The sequence below is a fragment of the Nelumbo nucifera genome, chromosome 8 (assembly GCF_055504915.1).
Source record: "Nelumbo nucifera cultivar China Antique chromosome 8, China Antique-T2T, whole genome shotgun sequence".
Taxonomy (NCBI): domain Eukaryota; kingdom Viridiplantae; phylum Streptophyta; class Magnoliopsida; order Proteales; family Nelumbonaceae; genus Nelumbo; species Nelumbo nucifera.
The window spans coordinates 24859342-24879707 of record NC_142656.1 but is presented as its reverse complement, the minus strand read 5'-3'; the positions used below and the strand labels follow the sequence as shown (position 1 = coordinate 24879707).

At 39.4% G+C, this 20366-nt stretch overlaps 1 protein-coding gene across 5 annotated transcripts in view; it reads right to left on the bottom strand.

Moving 5' to 3' along the window:
* The window catches only part of LOC104609193 (uncharacterized), a 31599-nt gene that overhangs the window by 11129 nt on the left and 104 nt on the right, over window positions 1-20366 (bottom strand). For 3 of the 5 annotated variants that reach the window (XM_010275445.3, XM_019199734.2, XM_019199736.2), the window contains exons 2-3: window positions 18234-19763; window positions 3642-3740 (exon numbers count right to left, since the gene is read on the bottom strand). In XM_010275445.3, coding sequence (XP_010273747.1) covers window positions 3642-3740; window positions 18234-19608 — 1474 coding nt within the window. In that variant the 5' untranslated portion in view covers window positions 19609-19763. Of the gene's footprint in view, window positions 1-3641; window positions 3741-18233; window positions 20110-20366 lie in introns of those variants that run through there. The other 2 variants (XM_019199733.2, XM_019199735.2) reach the window with 2 other exon arrangements.

Genomic DNA, 20366 nt, shown 5'->3' with positions numbered 1-20366 from the left:
AGAAGTCGAAGCCCAGTTGTTGGCACGAGACAAGGTGCTCAGCCTCCTGAAGGAGAACTTACACAAGGCCCAACAACTCATGAAGAAACAGTACGACAAAAAACATAGGGCCATCGACTTTCAGGTGGGGGACTACGTCTACCTCAAGCTACAACCCTATCGACAGTCCTTAGTAGCAAAAAGGGCCTGTAATAAGCTCTCTCCTCGCTACTTTGGGCTGTTCAAGATAATTGAGAAGATAGGCAATGTTGCCTACCGACTGGACCTACCCAAGACAGCTCGTCTCCACCCAGTTTTTCACATTTCCTTGCTTAAGAAGTCCGTGGGAGATCCAACCAAAATTAGCAACAATCTCCCAACATTTACGGAAGATGGAAACATTACCCTCACACCTGTCAAGATATTGGATTACCATTGGGTTCATCGCGGGAAGAACATAGTACAAGAAGCCTTGGTAACCTGGACTGGGCTTCCCCACCATGACTCCACGTGGGAACCATATTGGCAGCTGAAAAATCAATTTCCAGATTTAGACCTTGAGGACAAGGCCCATCTTGAAGGAGGGGGAACTGTTGGGAACCAAGGCCCTAACCCAACCCAGAGGCCCAGGCCTCCGCTCACTTGCACTTACCTGAGGAAGAGCACACGAAATTCGTTTCAGCACCTAACTGCAACAAGCAACACATCAGCTGGTCCCTCTGCATGAGTTCGTTAGAGCATAAAGTTTGTTAAGATATTTTGTAACCCAAAACCATTATAAATATGGGTTGGCCAAATGAATGAACATGCAATTGAATCCACACTTCTCTTTCTCTATCTCTCTCTTTTCTCTTCATTTCTGCATAGGAGGAAGGGTCTCCCTCGAAGAGACTCCTGAGGTGAGCAGCAACTCATTAGTTGCCAGCTATCATCTCACCAAATCAAGGAGCTTTAGTGAGTGGAAGACAAATAACAGATCAAATTCTAATTGCTAATGAGAGTGTGGAGAATTTCAGAAAGGATAGAAAGGGAGTGGTCTGTAAGTTGGATCTGGAAAAGGCCTATGACTTGGTGGAATGGGAATTTTTTAGGAAAGTTATGACTAAATTTGGATTTGGGGCTAGATGGTGCAAATGGATTATGGGGTGTGTTTGGAATTGTCATTACTATGTATTAGTGAATGGGACAGTGGTTGACTTCTTCCCCAACCATTAGGGGTGTAAGACAAGGAGACCCCCTATCTCCCTTCCTGTTCACACTGATTGTTGATGTTCTGGGGAGATTGATCCATGGAGCAGATTCTAGGGGTCTTATTAGAGGATGGAGAGTTGGAAGGGAGGATACACCCCTCACCCATCTACAGTTTGCAGATGACACAATTCTGTTCTGTGAAGGGGGACATATGAGGTTTATAAGGAACTTGAAATTGGTGATACAACTCTTTGAACAAATGTCAAACTTGAAGGTGAATTTTGAGAAAATTTGTGTAGTGGGTGTGAATATGGAGGAAGGTGAGATCAGGGAAATTGCAAAAGTGCTAGGGTGTGAAGTCTCAAAGTGACCTTTGAATTATTTGGGGTTGCCATTGGATGATAACCCAAAGAGAGAGAGTTTTTGGAATCTAGTGGTGGAAAGATTTGAAAAGAGACTTGTCTCTTGGAAAAGGAACTACCTTTCTATAGGTGGGGGGATAGCACTGATTAGGCTACTCTAGCAAATTTACCTATTTATTTCCTTTCAGTGTTCAAAATTTCAATAAAGGTTTCTAACAAATTGGAAAAGATGATGAGAGACTTCCTTTGGGAGCCGGGAGAGGAGAAGAGTGACCATAGAGTAGGTTGGGAGGTGGTGACTAGGAGTAAAAATAGTGGTGGTTTGGGGCTCAGGAACATTAGAAAAAGGAATGTGGCCCTTCTAGGGAAATGGTTGTAGAGATTCCCACTAGAGAAGGAAAAGTTATGGGCCAAGATAGTAGTCAGCATACATGGGTTGGAACTAATTGGATGGAAAGCCATTCATGAGTTGTTACTAGTTTTTTCCCCTCTTATTAGGTATGACTTGGATTCAGGTAATGCTATAAAACTTTGGGAACAAACTTGGGTGGGGAATGCCCCTCTAAAGGACCAGTTTCCTTCTTTATATGCCTTTTCTGACCTTAAAAATGAGCCAGTCTTCTCCTTCATAACCCGCTTCTCTTCGTCTGGGTTTGGTTGGAATTTAGGTTTGAGAAGGGTTGTGAGAGACTCAGACCTTGACAGCATTTCGAGTCTCCTTCAGCTTCTTGACAATATTTTCTTAGGCCCTGCTAAGGTGGACTCTAGAATTTGGACCCCCACCCCCATTGGTTCTTTCTCCTGTGCCTCTTTCTTCAAAGTTTTAAGCCAGTCCACTAGTCCTATAGCCCTCCCTTTTCCTGTTCATGAAGTTTGGTGTAGACCAATCCCTCCTAAGGTTGGTAGTTTTTGCTGGGAAACCTTTCTGGAAAGATTCAACACTGGTGATCTGCTCCAAAAGAAGAGACCCAATACTTGTTTCTCCCCTCACTGGTGTGTTCTTTGTAAAGCTGATGGGGAAACTGGTTTTCACCTACTGGTGTCTTGCCAATTTGCAAAGTCTATTTGGGAGTGGGCTCTCTCCCTATTTGGGTGTAGTTAGAATCCTCCATCAAATTTGTAAAATCTGTTTTCTCCTTTTTTCAAGTGGAACATGAAAAGAGGCAGGACTATGTAGAGAGGACTGAGGGTTGCGGTTTGTTGGTCTTTATGGGAAGAAAGGAATGTCAGGATCTTCTCGGAAGTAGAGAGAAGTACTAATGAATTGAGGACTTTGATCCTTATAAGGGAAGTAAAGTGGATAAAATCGCTAGAGCTATTCATAGATTATACAGTGGATGACATGTTGAGGAATTGGGATGAGATTGCTAACAGTACCCAAACCAAAACAGTGATGAATGTGTCTTGGACTCCCCCACCTGCGGGTTTCATAAAACTAAACTTTGATGGGAGTTGTAGAGGGAATCCTGGACAATCAGGGATTGGGGGTGTTTTTAAGGATGAGAATGGGGTTGTTTCTTCCATGTTCTCAGGCCCAATTGGAGTGGGTGACTCTCTCAGAGCCGAGATCCATGCGGTTATGGAAGGAACCGAGAAAGCCAGGGAGATGAATACCAGAAAACTTATAATTGAAGGGGACTCGAAGGTGGTGGTAGGATGGCTGAATAAAGACAACAGTGGTATATGGAATTACAGCAATATGAGGAGGAAATTTAGATGGCTGGCTCGAGAAATGGAAGTTAAAATCAACTGGGTAAAAAGATCAGCTAATTCTTTTGTTGATGGGTTAGCTAAACAAGGGGTGGAGAGGGAGTCAATGTTTTGGACATAGTTGTAATTTTATTTTTCTATTTCTCCTTCTCTTTCTCTTTTTCTTTTTCCTTCTCTTGGGGCTCAAGTTATAGTTGGAAGATAAGAAAGTTTGTCCTTCTCTTTGTAATTATTATTGAAAGTTTTTAATGAAATTAATGAATTGTGTTATTGATAAAAAAAGCAGAATTATCTTTTGTCTTTGATTAAAACGTGGGAATTAGTAACAATACAGCTAAGTTTTTGGTAGACATGACAGGCTCTAAAACATCTAGTCTTGGCAAGAAACGTGAAAGATACCATCCTTGGGTGGTTGAACCCGCCTCCTCTTATCAGCTGGACCATGAAGACCTTTGTCATATTGAACAATACCGCTATCAATAAATTTTAATGATTGACCTGCAAAACAAGTTCAGCAGAGTCACCCTTATAATGAAACATGGCATTTAACCACCTTCTTCTAGTTAAAGGAATTTAAGCCAAATCCAAAGAAAAGAAGGGTAAAAGCCTTGGAACAAGCTATTACAGGAATTTGAAAATTGAAGGCCATCAAGATCCTTGAGGATGGAAACTCACTCAACAATAATCCTTTCACTATGACCAATCAACACCTGATTCACACATGGATTTTGTTCTCAAAAGTTCTGTTGTTTGTTTCTTTCAAAAATTTCCAATAGATGGAAAACAGTGCCAGATTCTATGGGAGGATACACCCCTTTTACTATAATTTTATACGAAAATTTCCAATGTCAAATTAATAATTATTATTTTTTAAGTTTTTTAGATTGGTAACAGAAGGAAATTATCAAAAGAATGATTTATGTACAATATATGCCATGCATCCCAAATATAATGCAGGCTTAGCCTACTACCCAAAATGCTGATGATTACATTACATTTGTGCCCAAAATAATTGACTTTTCAGTCCTTTCTTGGCTAGAGCATCTGCCAAGCTGTTGGCAGATCTAGGTACCCATGAAAAACTTGCTTCAATTTCCCTTGCTAAGTGTTTTATTTTCCTCATAACATGTCGGTACTGCAATAGCCACTTGACAATTATCTTTTCTCCATCCCATCACAAGCTTTGAATAGCCTTCTATTATTACATGCTTGAAACCCAATGGTTTTCCCAATTGCAAGCTGCACAATGCTGCTAATAATTCAGATTTATTAATTATTTTAAAGCTATCATAATTATTTACAAAAAAAAATAGCTATAAAATTACAATTTCCAATAGAATGAATATTTCATAACAAAATGGTATGATGGATTTTTCTGAAGAGGGAAAATGGAAATGTAGCACTTTATTTCCCAAGAATTAGTACAAGGTTATGGGTGCCTTCATCCAATAGAAAATTTTGATATCATGCTTTAGTTTTTAGAAAACCTTTGATCTAGGATTTTTTCCCTCAACTCAACCCAACTAAGCCTTGTCCCAACTATATGGGGTTGGCTACACGAATCCTCTTCCGCCATTTGGCTCTGTTCAATGTTGTATCCATTGTTACATTATGGGCCCTCAAATCATTTCTCACTACTTCAACCCATGTCCTTTGGTCTGCCCTTAGTTTTTCTAAATCCTTCAATTTGGAATAGATCACTTCTCATTGGTTCTGTAGATAGTCTCCTCTAAATGTGACCAAACCATTTTAGTGTACTTTTTCTCATTTTGTTACATACTGGGGCTACTCCTAGGTTCCTATGAATATGTTCACTCATTGTCCTATCCTTTGAAGTTTTCCGCTCATCCATTTCCAGTTTTCAACATTCTTGTTTCTTCTATACTCATTTTAGACAACATGTTATTTCTTGATTACCCAATACCCTTTGTACAACATTTCTGGCTTTATACACATTTTATAAAATCTTCCTTTTAGCCTAAGTGGTATTCTATTGTGCATAGGAGTTACAGTAAACCTCTTCATTTTACCTGTAATGCCCTAATTCTATGGAGAAAATCCTCCTAATATCTCCCTTTTTATGCCTAACCAAGGTAACTAAAAGAGGTCAAATTAAGACATCTTTTGGTTTTTAGTCCTAATATTACCTTGATTTCCACTCTAATTACTATTAATTTTACACTGCCTATATTCTGCTTTAATCTTAGTTTAAAACCTCTTGTCCATAACATGGGTTTAAAACTGCTGTTGACCCGAGCAGTGAACTGTTCGACCCGGAAACCGGTCAACTGTTTGGTTCTGTTTTATACTTGGCCCAAAATTTACAAAAAAAAAAAAAATTACTTGGTCAACAAACTACCGACCCAGATGGTTGAATTACTAAACCATTCAACCCGATGAATGGTTTTTATGTCATTTTTTATTTTTATTTTTCAAAACGTCACGGGATGATCCATTTGGACCAGATAATTGAACTACTGATCTGAAAACCAGTGGCCAAAGTAGTTCCTTTTCCAGGTTAGATTTTTAAAACCTTGGTTCCTAAGATGCTAGTGAAAAAAAATAAACTGCTGAGAATGCTTGGGCAAGGGTCTTTTTTTTTGTTTTTTTTCCTTATCATTTTGTATTTGGGGACCCAGGGAAGGGCTTTCTTGTAATTTTTTCTTCAAAATATAAATATCAAGTTTAAGGGTGTGAACAGTAACACCACTCTCATTCGAAAGAACTCTATTCTTCCTCTTCTTCTTCCCTTACTCTCTCTCTCTCTCTCTCTACAAACCATAGAATGACATTTTGGTATCAAAGTAGGCAGAGGCTCTTGGGCACTCTTTTCTACTAATCTTCTCCTATAGGATGGCCTGCTGATGTCAAACAGTCACCGAATGACGTCCACTGGATGGTGTACAGGGATCCTATCCTGGTATCTCAGCTCCCCCAGGATATTAGCATACAAGGGCAGGAAATCACCAAGGAGGTTTGCTTCGCAACACCAGGAAGGGGAAAGCCACCTAAGTGTCCTCTTCCCGTGCAACTCCTTCACAACAACAACAAGCAGAGGGAAGGGTCTTGCTTGGGATTTCCAATGTGGGCCTCCCAACCCTTATAGTTCACCTCTTGACTCATGTGTACTCGTGTAACCCTGTAAATTCGATTTTTGCTACTGATACACGTTTTATGCTTGTTATAGGTAATGAAGAAGAGAGGGATAGTGTCATTAAAGAAAAAAAAAAAAACAAGAGGATTTGGAATCAAATTTGTGCCTTTTTTTATCAGTAACAGTGAAATTTTATTAATGATAAAAATCAGGTTTACAAAGGGATGGAGCTAAAAAGTCTTAACTCCAGCTACCCAAGTGACTTTTTGACCATGCAGTGATTACAAAACAGCACAGAATAATGTATCTCTATTTATCCCTTGCCTAGCTAGACCATCAGCCATGCATTTGCACTTTTCTTTATCCATGTACATTGAATTTCCATGTCCTTGGTTAGCCACTTATACTTCCTCTTTTCATTGCTGTATTTCCACATCATAGCACTGTCCTCTTTTAGCCACTTCACCACCACTTCAAAATCACCTTCTATAACCACCTTTTTGATATTCATTTCCTTGACCCTTTGAATCCCTTCAATAGATGCTAAAATCTCAGCCCTCAAAGAGTCACCCACCCCAATCGGCCCAAAGTACATGGCTAATAAGTTCCCTTTTTCATCTCTTATCACACCCCCAATTCTGGAAGGCCCTGGGTTCCCTATGCTGCTACCATCAAGTTCAGTTTAGTGAACCCAAGGGGTGGAGGAGTCCAGCAAACTTTTAATATCTTCCAACATAAACCTGAATCTGCAATCTCCTTCCAATTCCTTAACAGCTCATCAACTTGGAATACTTTGAACAGCTCCAATGTTCTCAACCATTGTACCATCCTAATATGGATGATCTCCATGACTTCTTCCACGCTTCTCTCTTTATTTGAGAAGATCCTTGAGTTCCTCTCCTCCCACACTGTCCAACAGACTGCAGCTCTACCACACCTCCACATGATTTTAGCCCTTTTAGTTGGCGAATTAGGTATGGAGGAAAACAAGCTTGGAACATTCAAAGGGGGAGTCCACCTACAACCAAACAGAGAAGTAAACCATACCCAAATAGCTTTAACAAACTGACAAGATATTAGTAAATGATATCCAGACTCACCATCGGACTTACAGAGAACACACCAATGACGAGACAAGCAGCTGTTGGGTCTTTTCCTTTGGAGTAGATCCCCTGTATTAACTCTTCCCAGGAAGGCCTCCCAACAAAAACCCCCAACCTTAGGAGGTATAGGTCGACACCACACTTCTTTAACAGGAAAAGAAGAACCAACCGGATGAGAGGGTAACAGTGCTTTGAAAAAAGAAGCACAAGTGTATGAACCCAAGGGAGTTAGTGTCCAAATTCTGTTATCTGCTTTAGACGGCTCAATGAATACCCCTTCAAGAAGAGATAGTAAGGCTATAGTACTGGAAAACTCTGTATCCCTAACACCTCTTCTCAAACTTAAATTCCAACCAACCCAGAAGGTGAATTGGAAGGAACAATAAAGGATGAAATTGGTTCATTCTTAAGGGAAGACATAGCAAAAAGGCCCGGAAATTGATCTTTCAAAGGGGAATCCCCAACCCAAACATGTTCCCAGAATTTGATAAGGTTATCAGAATGCAAGTCATACTTGATCCATGGAGAAAATAAAGGCAAGATGACTTGGATAGCTCTCCAAGGAGAAGCTCTTGTAACCCGTGCTAGAATTCCTGAGTCCCAACCATTGTTTGCCAGTCCATGTATACTTCCCACCACCTTAACCCACAACCTTTCTTTCTCCAATGAGAATCTCCACAACCATTTCCCTAATAATGCAAGATTCTTAACCCTAATATTACCAATACCCAACCCTCCTTTTTTACCTCTACAGACTACCTCCCACTTGACCTTATGGTCCCTCTTCTCCTCCCCCGGCTCCCATAGAAAATCTCTCATTAGCTTTTCCAACCTATTAGCCACCTTCACCGGAATCCTAAAAACTGACAAAAAATATACAGGAAGGTTAGTCAATGTAGACCTAATTAATGTGATTCTCCCTCCAAGAGATAATTTCTTTTCCAGCTGGCAAGTCTCTTTTCAAATCTCTCCACTACAGGGGCCCAGAAATCATCTCTGAGGATTATCCCCCAAAGGTAAGCCCAAGTAGGTTAAAGGCCAGTTAGACACTACACAACCCAACATATCTGCATACTCCCCAATCTCCCTTTCCCCCATATTGACTCCAACTATACAACTTTTTTCAAAGTTCACCATCAAATTTGACATATGTTCAAAAAGTTGTATAGAGAGTTTCCAAATTGGTGAGGGTGTAGAAAAGATAAGCGAAAAGAAGCCCAAAACCCCATCAAAAAATAAGTCTTTAAGCTTGTCCAAAGCAATGGGATTGAAGTTGAACCTACAACTTTGACTAGAGAAGTGGAATGAAAAAAGAAAAAACAAAACTTAAAGAAGTTTGAGGTAAAGGGATTGATTTCAAATATTGAGGGCAACATTAAGTTTAGTGGCAGAGGGGAGAGTAGGATCCTAAATAAGGAGTGGTTCCCTGAGGGGAATGAAGGGATTTTTGCCTCGAGTGCTCTCCAAATGAATCATAAGTTGGAATGTAAGGGTTTTGGGTAGTGCAAAATAGAGGAGGATAATAAAGATTTACTAAGAAGAGAATGTCCTAATATAGTGGTGATACAAGAAACTAAATTGGCAAAGTCAGATAGGAGATGGGTTAGAAGTGTGTGGAAAGCAAGACGAATGAGTTGGATTTTGGCTCCTTCTTAAGGATCCTTGGGAGGTTTGATTATAATTTGGAGGGAAGACGTGGTGGAATTAGTGGAGGAGTTGATAGGTCGATTCTCTATGTCAATAAAATTTAAAAATGTGGAGGATAGTTTCACTTGGGTGCTAATAAACATATATGGGCCAAACAATTACAGAGAGAGAAATGAGATGTGGGAAGAACTATATGACATACAAGGTCTCTACGATGGCCCCTGGTGCTTGGGTGGAGATTTTAATGTAATTAGGTTTTGTGATGAAACCAACAATGGACAACATTTGATCACAACTAGTTAATACTTGTAACAAGATCCCTTTGTTGCAAGCCAATTTTACTTGGTCTAATTTCCAAGAAAACCCCCTTTGCTCGAAGTTGTATAGGTTTTTGTTCAATGAAGGTTGAGAGAACTACTTGCTGCTGTACAAGGAATCCAGCTTGCAAATCAGCTAGGCATAGAGAATCTGATTATTGAAGGGGATTCCCAGGTGATAGTGGGTTGGCTGAAGGATCTGGACACTATGATTTGGGGTTTTAGAGGTCTTCTCAAAAAGGTTAAATGGTTAACAAGGAATATGACAATCAGAGTTCAGTGGGTAGGCAGATCAGCAAACTCAATGGCTGATTCACTTGCGAAACTAGGGGTTCTTCAAGATACTTTATTTTGGACTTCTGTGTAATTTCTTTCATACTTATAATTCTGTAACTAGATTTAAAGAAAAGGTTGCATCTCGTGCCTTTCCATGGGTTTCATGTAACTCTTATTTTCTGGTCTAATAAAATCTTACTCATTTATCAAAAAAAAAAAAGAAGGTTGAGAGAACTACTAGAGGATGAGATTTGAGGTAACAAGGTTTGAAAATATGTGGCTAACACATCTGGATCTCCTAAACAAGGTTAAGGATTGGTGGAGTGAAGAGTCGAGGGGGTGCAATTTGGGGGTACAATTTCACAAAAATAAAATAAAATAAAGAAACTAAAGTCCAATTTGAAAGAATGGAATAGGGACCGGTTTGGGAGATCGGAGGAACAAAATGTTGGTTTATTGTCCTAGATTGAGACTTTAGATTTAAAAGAGTCTCAAAGTGCTTTGAATGAACAAGAGAGAGAGTTGAGGTGGAAACTTAAAAAGGAACTGCAAGAAGTCCTTTTAAGGGAGGAAATTTCTTGAAGGCAAAAATCAAGACATAAATGGATCAAAGAAAGGGATGGTAATACAAAATACTTTCATGCTTTGGCAAATGGGAGAAGGAGAAAGAACTTTGTGGCCAACTAGGAGTCAATGGGAAGAGCTTACCACTCAGGATGAGATAGCTAGGGCTTTTGTGGATCATTTTAAATCAATACTTAGAAGGCCTTCAAATACTAGGTTGAGCATGGAAGGTTTAGTTTGGCCAAATCTAAATAAGTGCCAATTGGGTAGAAAGGGATTTTGAGGAGGAGATAAGACAAGCAATGTTCTCAATGGATAGATCAAAGGCCTTGGGTCTAGATGGGTTTACGATGGCTTATACCAAGATTGCTAGGATGTGGTTAAAAAAGACTTGCTTAAGGTTTTTAGTGAGTTTACAACACAACACAAAGTCAGCCCAGGAGTAAATGCCACTTTTTTTAGCCTTAGTCTCTAAGAAGGTAGAGACTAGACACCCCAAGGATTTTAAGCCTATCAACTTGGTGACTAATATCTATAAAATCTTTGCTAAGGTTTTTTCTTTGAAGATTATAGTAGTACTCCCCTCGATTATCAACCAAACTAAAGGGGCTTTTTTTATCAATAAACTCAAGGGGCTTTTGTGCAAGGAAGACAAATAACTAACCAGATTTTAATAGCTAATGAGTGCAGTGTTTTAAAAGCACAAGGTGCAAAAAACGCGCAAGGGCCAATTTGCGCCTAAGGCGCAAGGTGCAAGGTAAGGCTTGCGCCTTTTTAAGCAAGGCGCAAAATTACAAAAAAAAAGGCTAAAAAAAATGAAATTAAAAAAAAACCAAAAATTTTAAGAAAATGCAAAAAAAATCAAAAGAATAATAAACATAATGTCAATAAAAAATATAAACTTAAAATTTAAAATAAATGATTTAAAAAACCTATTATCTAAAATTAAAATACATAACATAACATGTAAAGCGTATTCAAAAGAAAATTTAAAAATAAAAGCAAATATATAAAGCATTTTCAAGCATGTAAAACCCACAATCTCTTTTTTCCTTAATTGCATTGCTTTAAGTAGCTAATGTGATGTAAAACATATTGCATTCTTGATTCTATGAGTCGCCTTTGTACCATGCCCCTTAAGGCAAGCCCGAACAAGTCTATGTTAGGGTTTAAAATTCTTATTTCTCACATAAAAAATAATGATTTTATAACTTTCATTGCCTGTTAAGAAGATATTTTATTGCAATGAATGAATGAACAACATTAGCAAATAGGGGGTTCTCGAACCTGGGTGAGGCGCATACCCCAAAATGCCCCTCACCTGTGCGCCTAGGCACGCCTTTTAAATCACTGAATGAGTGTATAAAGGATATGAGAAGATCTGGATGAAAAGGGTTTGTGCATAAGATAGATTTAGAAAAGGCTTGTAATTTGGTGGATTGGCATTTTCTACTAGAAGTGCTCAAGAATTGTGGTTTTGGAGAGAGATGGTGTAACTAGGAGTTTGGTTGTATAAGTTCTTGTTGTTATTCTATGTTAGTTAATGGAGTGGTAAAAGACATTTTCTCAATTTGTAGAGGCCTTAGATAGGGTGATTCCCTTTCACCGGTCCTATTCACACTTGTAGCTGATGTGTTTAGCAAGTTGATCTCAAAAGCTTATAGGGATGAGGTAATAAGTGGCTGGAGAATAGGTAGGAATGGTATTCTAGTTTCCCATCTCCAATTTGCTGATGATATTATAATTTTTTGTGAAGGAAATGACTTAGGTAAGGTAAGGAACCTCAAAGCTCTACTAGAATCTTTTGAATGCATCTAAAACCTAAAAATAAATTTGGATAAGAGTTGTGTGGTGTGCATTAACTTGGGTGACCAGACCATTGGTTCTATTGTAGGTTGTTTAGATTGTCCCATTTCCTCTTGGCCTTTGTCCTACTTGGGCCTCCCATTAGGTGGAAACCCCAAGGAAAGTTGTTGGACACTAGTGTTGGAGAAATTTGAAAAAAGAATAGCAACTTGGAATAGGAATTATTAATCCTTAGGAGATGAAGTTACCTTGATTAGGGCCACACTAGCAAACCTACCAGTTTACTTCCTCTTTATCTTTAGGATCCCAACTAGAGAGGCAAAGAAATTAGAGAAGCTAATGACAGACTTCCTCTAGGAGTTGGGAGGAGAGAAGAGAGACCACTTAGTTAGGTGGAACATTGTTTGTTGGGTTAAAGAGGAGAGTTGGGCAGGTCTAGGCAATCTTAATCTTAAGAATTTGACCTTGTTGGGTAAGTGGTTATGGAGGTGGCCACTAGAGAGAGGTAGACTTTGGCATGAGGTGACAGTTAGTATTCATGGGATTGCAGAGAATGGCTGGGATGTTAGTGCGTCTTGTCGGGCTACCATGGCAACTCCTTGAAAAGCAATCCATAGTGTCCTTCCACAATTCCTTGCATGTATTAATCTAGCAGTCTAGTCACAAGCATTTATAAGGTTATAGAAAAAGTGTTGTCTTTGAGGATTATGAAAGTGATCCCCCCCCATTGATTTCACAGTCTCAAGGGGCCTTTGTATAGGACAAGCAGATCATTGACCAAATTCTTATTGCTAATGAATGTGTGGAGGCTCAAAAAAGATTAAAGAGAAGGGGAGTGGCTGTCAAATTGGATTTGGAAAAAGCCTATGACTTGGTGGACTGGAACTTCTTAATTGATATTATGAGGAGGTGTGGATTTGGAGAGTTGTGTAAATGGATTAAGAGTTGCCTGCGATCTACTCACTACTCAACTATTATTAATGGGACGGTGTATGATTTCTTTGAGGGCTTTAGGGGACTTAGACAAGGTGACCCTCTCTCTCCTTTTCTGTTCACTTTGGTGGCTGAAGTACTAAGCAAATTGATTTCAAGAGAAAATTGCCTGCAATTGTTCAGGGGTTGGTCTGTAGGGAGAGATAATATTTTGGCCACTCATGCACTTGGCATTGGGACCGAATTGACCATAATCTTCCTTCACACATTATCTCTCATTTGGCTTCTCTCAATTGTTATTAAGAATGGTATGGATGTTAGAATTTGGTAGCTTACTTCAAATGGTTCCTTCTCTTGCCGCTCAACTTGGAGAGCTATCTCTACACGAGGGGCTCCTTTGTTCAGGCACTTTAGTTTGGAATAAAAGAATTCCTCCAAAAATTCCGTTCTTTGCTTGGAAGCTTTTGAAAGGGGATATTCCTACTGATGAGAGTATAAGAAGACTTGGCATCCTGGTAGTTTCAGCTTGTGTTTGTTGTGCTAACAGGAAAAGTGAAACTAAGAATCATCTGTGCTTGTTTTTGGTAAGATGGCAGTTAAGGTGTTACAAAATTTAGCTCTTTGTGTGGTGTTCCCCTTATTCACACGCAGTTGGCAAAAGACAGACTTCTGTACTGGTTAGAAATGGGCAGTGGCGGTCATTCTCAAGTGAAAGAAATACTTGCATCGATTCCTCTCTTTACTATGTGGGAGTTATGGAAAGAGAGATGCAGGTGTAGGTATGACAGGCGCACTAAAACGGTGGATTTGATAATTGCTAAAGTCCTGAAATGGGTGCATGAAACTTGTTGGTCAACACCGAATCAAGACCCCAGTTTTGTAGACAACTTGACCCTAGCAGCTTTGGGGGTTCATCCTTTGCAATGTCATCATCCAAGGACTAGGCTGGTTCTCTGGAAATTCCCAAGTCCAGGTTGGTACAAGGTGAATGTAGATGGAGCCTCCATAGGTAATCCAGGTAAGGTGGTGGAGGCATCTTTCGCTCTGACCATGGGCAGCTTGTCCTTGCTTTTGCTTCATCTTATGACTGCACAACGAACATAATAGCAGAATCCAGAGTGATCCGGGATGATATATACCATGCCAAGGCATTAGGAATCTTGAGACTACTGGTAGAAAGTGATTCCTTGACGACGGTTCAGGTCCTAACTGATGAGTCATCTCCCCCATGGACCACACTTCCATGGTTATACGATATAACAGAATTATCTGAGGGCATTCAGGTGCCCTACACTCATATTCTAAGAGAGGGGAATACAGTGGCAAATGGTTTAGCTAACCTGGTGTGTGACAGTTCAGAAAACCTTCTCTTTGACTCCAAGAGTTCATTTCCACAGAACATTCAGCTTTTACTTTTTGATGATGCTTTGTTGCTTTCTAGAATTCGTTGTAAATAGATTTTGGGCTTGGGCTTTTTTTTTCATTTTTGAGAGTTTCTTGCATTGTTCTTGGGCTTGGGGCAAGGCGGGCTATGTCCTCCCCTGTAATCGTTGATTTTCTGATATTGATAATAAAATCTTAAGGTGCACCCCCCCCCCACACACCTGGAGTAAATTTTGGGGTTAAAAAAAACAATTAACCCAAAATGCATTCCTAGAAGATGCAAAAAGGAAGAAATAAAGGCTTGCATAACTTCAAAACAATCAAACAGAGCATAAATATGATAGACACATATGTATGTGTGTCTGTGTGTGTTATACAATGCTTTCCATTGGATATTGATTAGACATAGATAACATATTCTCCCTTTGTCTATGGTCTTAAAGTGAGGAATAAGTACAATTCTATTGTTTTAAGCTTCGAGTGCACTACATGTAGTAAATTGATTGGTTGTAAGTTTTAATTGGATGACATATTGTACCAGAACCATGTTCAAAAGGCCATTCTGAGCTTACAGATCCAAACAGTATCATCATTCTGCCTGCTTTACATCACCCAAATGGGGTGATAGAATAAATCCTTTTCTCCATTCAACTCTATCAGAAGTCACATGTTTTTGTAAAGAATGAAGTAGAACATCTTTACTCAATTACCAGTATACTAGACCCATGCTGTTTTTGGCCTTCTTCACATCACTTATTCTAAATGGTGCATTCACTGGTTTTGATTTCACAAATGAAAACAGTTGTAGTCTACTTTCCCTTGTTGCCTAATTCTGATACCTAAGTTCTCTTTATGCTTATTTTTAGTTTCACTACTATGAATCTGGGACTCATCCAACTCAAGATCCCATTACTGCTCCTTTTGTTTCTACTGCACAAAGAGCTATCTTATAGCCATCTTATGCAATCTCTTCTTCAGTTTTAGTGGCATGCACAACAGTCCTAAAGCATATCTCCCCTTTATCCACTTAACATAATGATACAGGATGCTTCAGGTAACTTATTAGGAGCAACTCCCTTTAGTCCAATTTGCTGACGATGCTATCTTTTTCTGTGATGCCTCATTTGATCAGCTAACTTATTTGGGTTATGCTTTAAGGTGGTTTGAAGCTGCTTCAGGTCCGAAAATAAATTTATCAAGAAGTGAAATAATGCTATCTGGAGAAGGTAATGTAGCAGGACATTTGGTGGGTATCTTGGGCTGCAAAGTTGGGAAGTTACCAACCACTATCTTGGTATGCCCTTTGGTGCAAAAAGCAATTCCAGAAGAATTTGGGATACAGTCCTTGAGAGGTTCAACAGGAATCTTGCCACATGGAAATCTAAATATTTAACTAAAGGGGAAAAGCTCATTATGTTAAAATGTGTTCTATCCTCCCTCTTTATTCACTACCTTTCCTTGTTAAATACCTGCAGGGGTGACCAAGCAGCTGGAGAAGAAGATGATATCCTTCTTATAGAATGGGTGGAGAAGTAGTTTCAAGTTCTACTTGGTAAACAGTAAACTGGAACATTGCTTGCCAGCATAGGAAATTGGGTGGTCTAGGTATCAGAAGCCTTAGGCAAGTCAACAGATCTCTCCTTGGTAAATGGTTGTAGAGAAGGAAAGAGAAAGTCTATGAAGAAGAGTAAAGCTGGAAAATATGGGCTCTCATCCCTTGGGTCAGATTCTGGCCCTGGCCTTTCTCCTCTGGGGTGTACAGTCTGGAGCAACATCCACAAAATTCTCCCTGATTATTTGAAAGGAATCATGCTACAGGTCAGGCAGAGGAAACCAGATCCAGTTCTGGAAGCATATTTGGTGTGGAGACCCCACTACGGAGAAAAGGATTCCCTTCCCTTTTTGATATTTCCATTGATAAAGATGTTGTGGTGGAAGATTGCTATGATCAGGTTAATGAGGAGTTTATTTGGGGCCCAGCCTTTAGAAAGAATATAAATGACTGGGAAGTGGGCCCTATGGATAATTTGCTGAACCATCTTCAAAACTTCAATCCTAAGCCCCTCTTAGAAGATGAATGATCTGGTCCTTTGATAAAATTTGGGCCCAACCTTCAGCTCTCTCTCCCTACAGCAAGGAGATTGTTTCCTGATTTCCCTTTAGATAAAATTTGGGTTCCCCTACATCCCCTCAAAGGTGGCTTTTCTGGGTTGGACAGCAGCTCATGGAAGATGCCTTACTTTAGACAGGTTATTGAGAAGACGAATTCCCCTGCCAAGCTCTCTTGCTCTCTTTGAAATTATGGACCAGAGTCCATCAACCACCTCTTCCTCCATTGCAGATTTTCCCAGCAACTGTGGACACTATCCGGCTTTGGTATTCCTTTTTGCTTCCTGAATCTGTTATCCAACTTTTGCAAGGCTGCGCAGCTAGGGATCTGAACAGGAGGGTAAACTTTTGTGGAATACCCTCCCAGCTGCTATCTTTCAGCTAATTTGGAAGGAAAGAAATCATCAAATCTTGACCATAAAGTTTCAAGCATTGAGGATGTTAAAAATAATCTTATAGGTTTACTTTGTTGTTGGCTGGGTGAACATGATCTATTTAAGGACATCCAACTGATCTCTTTTTTGAGAGTTGGACCTTCTTTTTGACAAAAGGTGTTAGAGGCACAAGGGGGCAAGAACTACAAGTATATTCTAGAAGGAGAAGAAGGCCACCTCAGCATAAGGAAGCCAGTGCAAAGACAGCTGGAGTTAACTGAATCAAGTTGGAGTTAACTAAATCAAACAAGTTGGCAAGTTGTTATAATTCTGTCGTAAATCAGTTAGATTGAATGCAAGACTGAATATAAATACAGAGGTGTACTTACAATAAGGGGATAATAAAAAGATTACTTTATTATACACGTATTTTAAAGAAAATGTAAATTAAGAGACTTGACCCTAGTCATTTGCTTTAAAAATTAAGGAACTTACCATCTAACTTCCATATTTAATATATTACAAGTTATAAAATATATTATATATAGTATTTATATGACCCGTAGTATATATATGTATATGCCACATCATCATGGTTCGACCCCAGTTGAACCTCCGACCCGTGAACCTCTCCCTTCTCTGGCTCTATGCCTGGTCGGTTTTCTGAACATTGATAAATAGGCCATCCCTCCTAAGACCCCAGATTACGTGACCAGCATTGGCTAATGGGTTTCCACAAGTACATTTATAACTTCATCCTGGTACTAGAAACCAATTGGAACAAGTAAAGATAAAACGGGATGGCTGACTCGCTGGCCAAGCAAGTGGTGTCTAGGGAACAGTTGTTCTGGGCAGAACTGTAATCAGGATTAAAACAATCTTTAATGGGGGCTAGATCTTTAGCCCCACCTTTGTAATTTGCCATTTTAATATCTAATGAAAAAACCTGCTTACTAATAAAAAGGGTGGTGAAGAAGAAAAAGATGTCAAACTCACTATCCAGGATTCCTTAATTTGAGCTTTGAACTGCTGAAGCTATTACTTTAAGATGATAAAATAATCATTAGAAGATTAAAAAAAAGGCCATCAATCAATGTTGGTCCCAGTTATCTGTGGTCTTGGGAGGTGTAGACTGGATAAAGTCCTAACCTTAGGCTTTTCTTCTTTTCTTTTTCATTTTTTTTTTGGCACAAAGTGACCACTCTCAAACTTGAGCCCGCTTTCTCACATTTGTCAGCCCAAGATTTTACCATTATACCAAGTAAGGCCCTAATCATTATAAGATAGATGAGTGAAAATAAACATTATATGAAGCAAGGGATTCCATGTTCACTAATAGCAATACATGGTCAAACACAAATGAAGCCAGATTGTCGACTACGTACCTGGCTGATCATGCATGGCTTTGTGTTTTACAGTCCCAACAGCAGGAGTAACCGTGGAAGACTCTAAAGGGAAGCTAATGTTATGATAACCTTGGTGTAGTTGAAAAGGATATGATCCACTAGGTCTTTGAATTGAAGTAGTAGGTCTTGGCATTACTCTGAATGGCCATCCTTGTCTATTATCCATAAACCCAGCTGGGGTGCTACTGGCAGGCCTTGATTCAATGGCAGCAGAAGAAACCATGTAAGATTCAGCTGGGGCTTTATTGAAATTATTCGGATAACTGTGGAGGCATTGCACTGGAGATTCATAAGGTCTTGGAATAACACTAGGTGGTCTAGGCACCACCCTAGATGGACAGGCTTGTTCATTATTTGGCAAATCAACTTGTATGCTACTACAGGATCTTGTAGCAATGCCAGAATAACCATGGAACCCACTGTAAGGATCAATATTTGCATATCTTGCATCACTGTTATGTCCAACACGTAAGATACTGTCATTTGGCATCGCAAGAAAATATTGCATGTTACCTTGTGGTGTTTGGGACATATTGAATGGACTTGAACTGTTGCTGGAATTGATTACATTGCTGTCATTGTTAGACCAGGTCCAACCACCCATGTTGTGGCTAAGATTAGAAAGGTTCTCACTAGCTTGTGGTACATAGGGGATATTTGTATGGGTGCCAGTATCCACACCATCATGATTACTAATTCCTCTGCCTTGGACATTAGAACTAGATTGAAAAGCATCCATTGTATCAACACCTAACCCAAGCTTCAAAAAACTGCCATCAAGCTTTTCCGAAGAATGAGGGATATCAGGCCGAACTACATTTGTCATGATATTGTTGCCAATCATTGAGTCACGATGATCTGATGTACTAACTCCATGGTGCACAAAATTTCCATGAATCTGTTGCCAATGAAATTCATTGAAGAGGGGTGCACAAAAGCCAAGTTGAGTACCATCAGCTGGGCTAACCTGACTGCTAGATTGTAATTCTCCGGTAATGTTACCTCTGGTGTGTAAAGGACTTCTGTCAATTAATGAGCTCTCAAAGCTATTGAATTGAGTGGTACCAGACACAGCACTATCACTGTTTACTGCAATAGTTTGATCATGTGACAGAAATGCTCCTGTCATGTCTCTTACAGTATCTGGATTATCTTGGAGATTTCTGTGCAGTATGGGCACATGGCTGATGCCAGCACTGCTATTACCAGGTGTCATCCTGAAATGAATTTGAGAAGGTCCCAAATTCTCAGCAGATTCATTTTCCAGTGTATGGAATCTGGAATCTTCAACATGATGGACTAGAGAAGAAGCTGGTGGTGGGTTTCCCTCCCGATTAGGATCATTGATATCCATAGAGTAATCAACTTATGAGTGTCTGGAAATCGAACTCTCTACAAAAATACAAAAATGGCTTGAACTGTAGGGTGGGTATAAAAGAAGTCAAGTCTTATATGCATTTGTCATCTTGAAGCTATCTCTGTGCCAGTCTTGATATGCAGAATTTTCTCCTGACCATGGTGTAAAAGATGAACTACTAGTCAATCCCTTGGTTCAACCTTCAGGAATTGTTACTAAAATAAGAATACCATAAACCATAAGAGTAAAAATTCCAAATGGATTATGTCGCCTACTGAAGTAGGGGAAAAGGGAACATTAATCAAAATCCGGTAGTTAACAGAATTCAGGCTTTGTGATTTGTGCCATCACTAGATATCTGTATGTTAGTATTGATAAAATATCTGGTAGTTTACAGACCCACTAACAAAGTTCTTGTAAGTAGGTTCTTGAAAAGCAAAAAGATTCAAAAAATAGGTCTTGATCATTGCACAAGAAAAAGTAGCTGCGCCCGAGTCCTCAAAGAATCTTACCTATAGAGAATACAAAGAACACAATATAAACATAAAAAAAGAAGTAACCAGCAATCAAGAAGTGGAGATGTTGTTAGAAGGGAACCTAGTCCATCCATTAACAGAAAAAAGAAGAAAAGGCAAGACTATAGTTATCTCAAGGACAGAAAAATGACCATATAAACAGGAAATGGAAGAGAATCAGACATCAGAAAATCGCCAATGACCTTATGTAGAAGATAAACACAGTTCGAAAACAGAAAC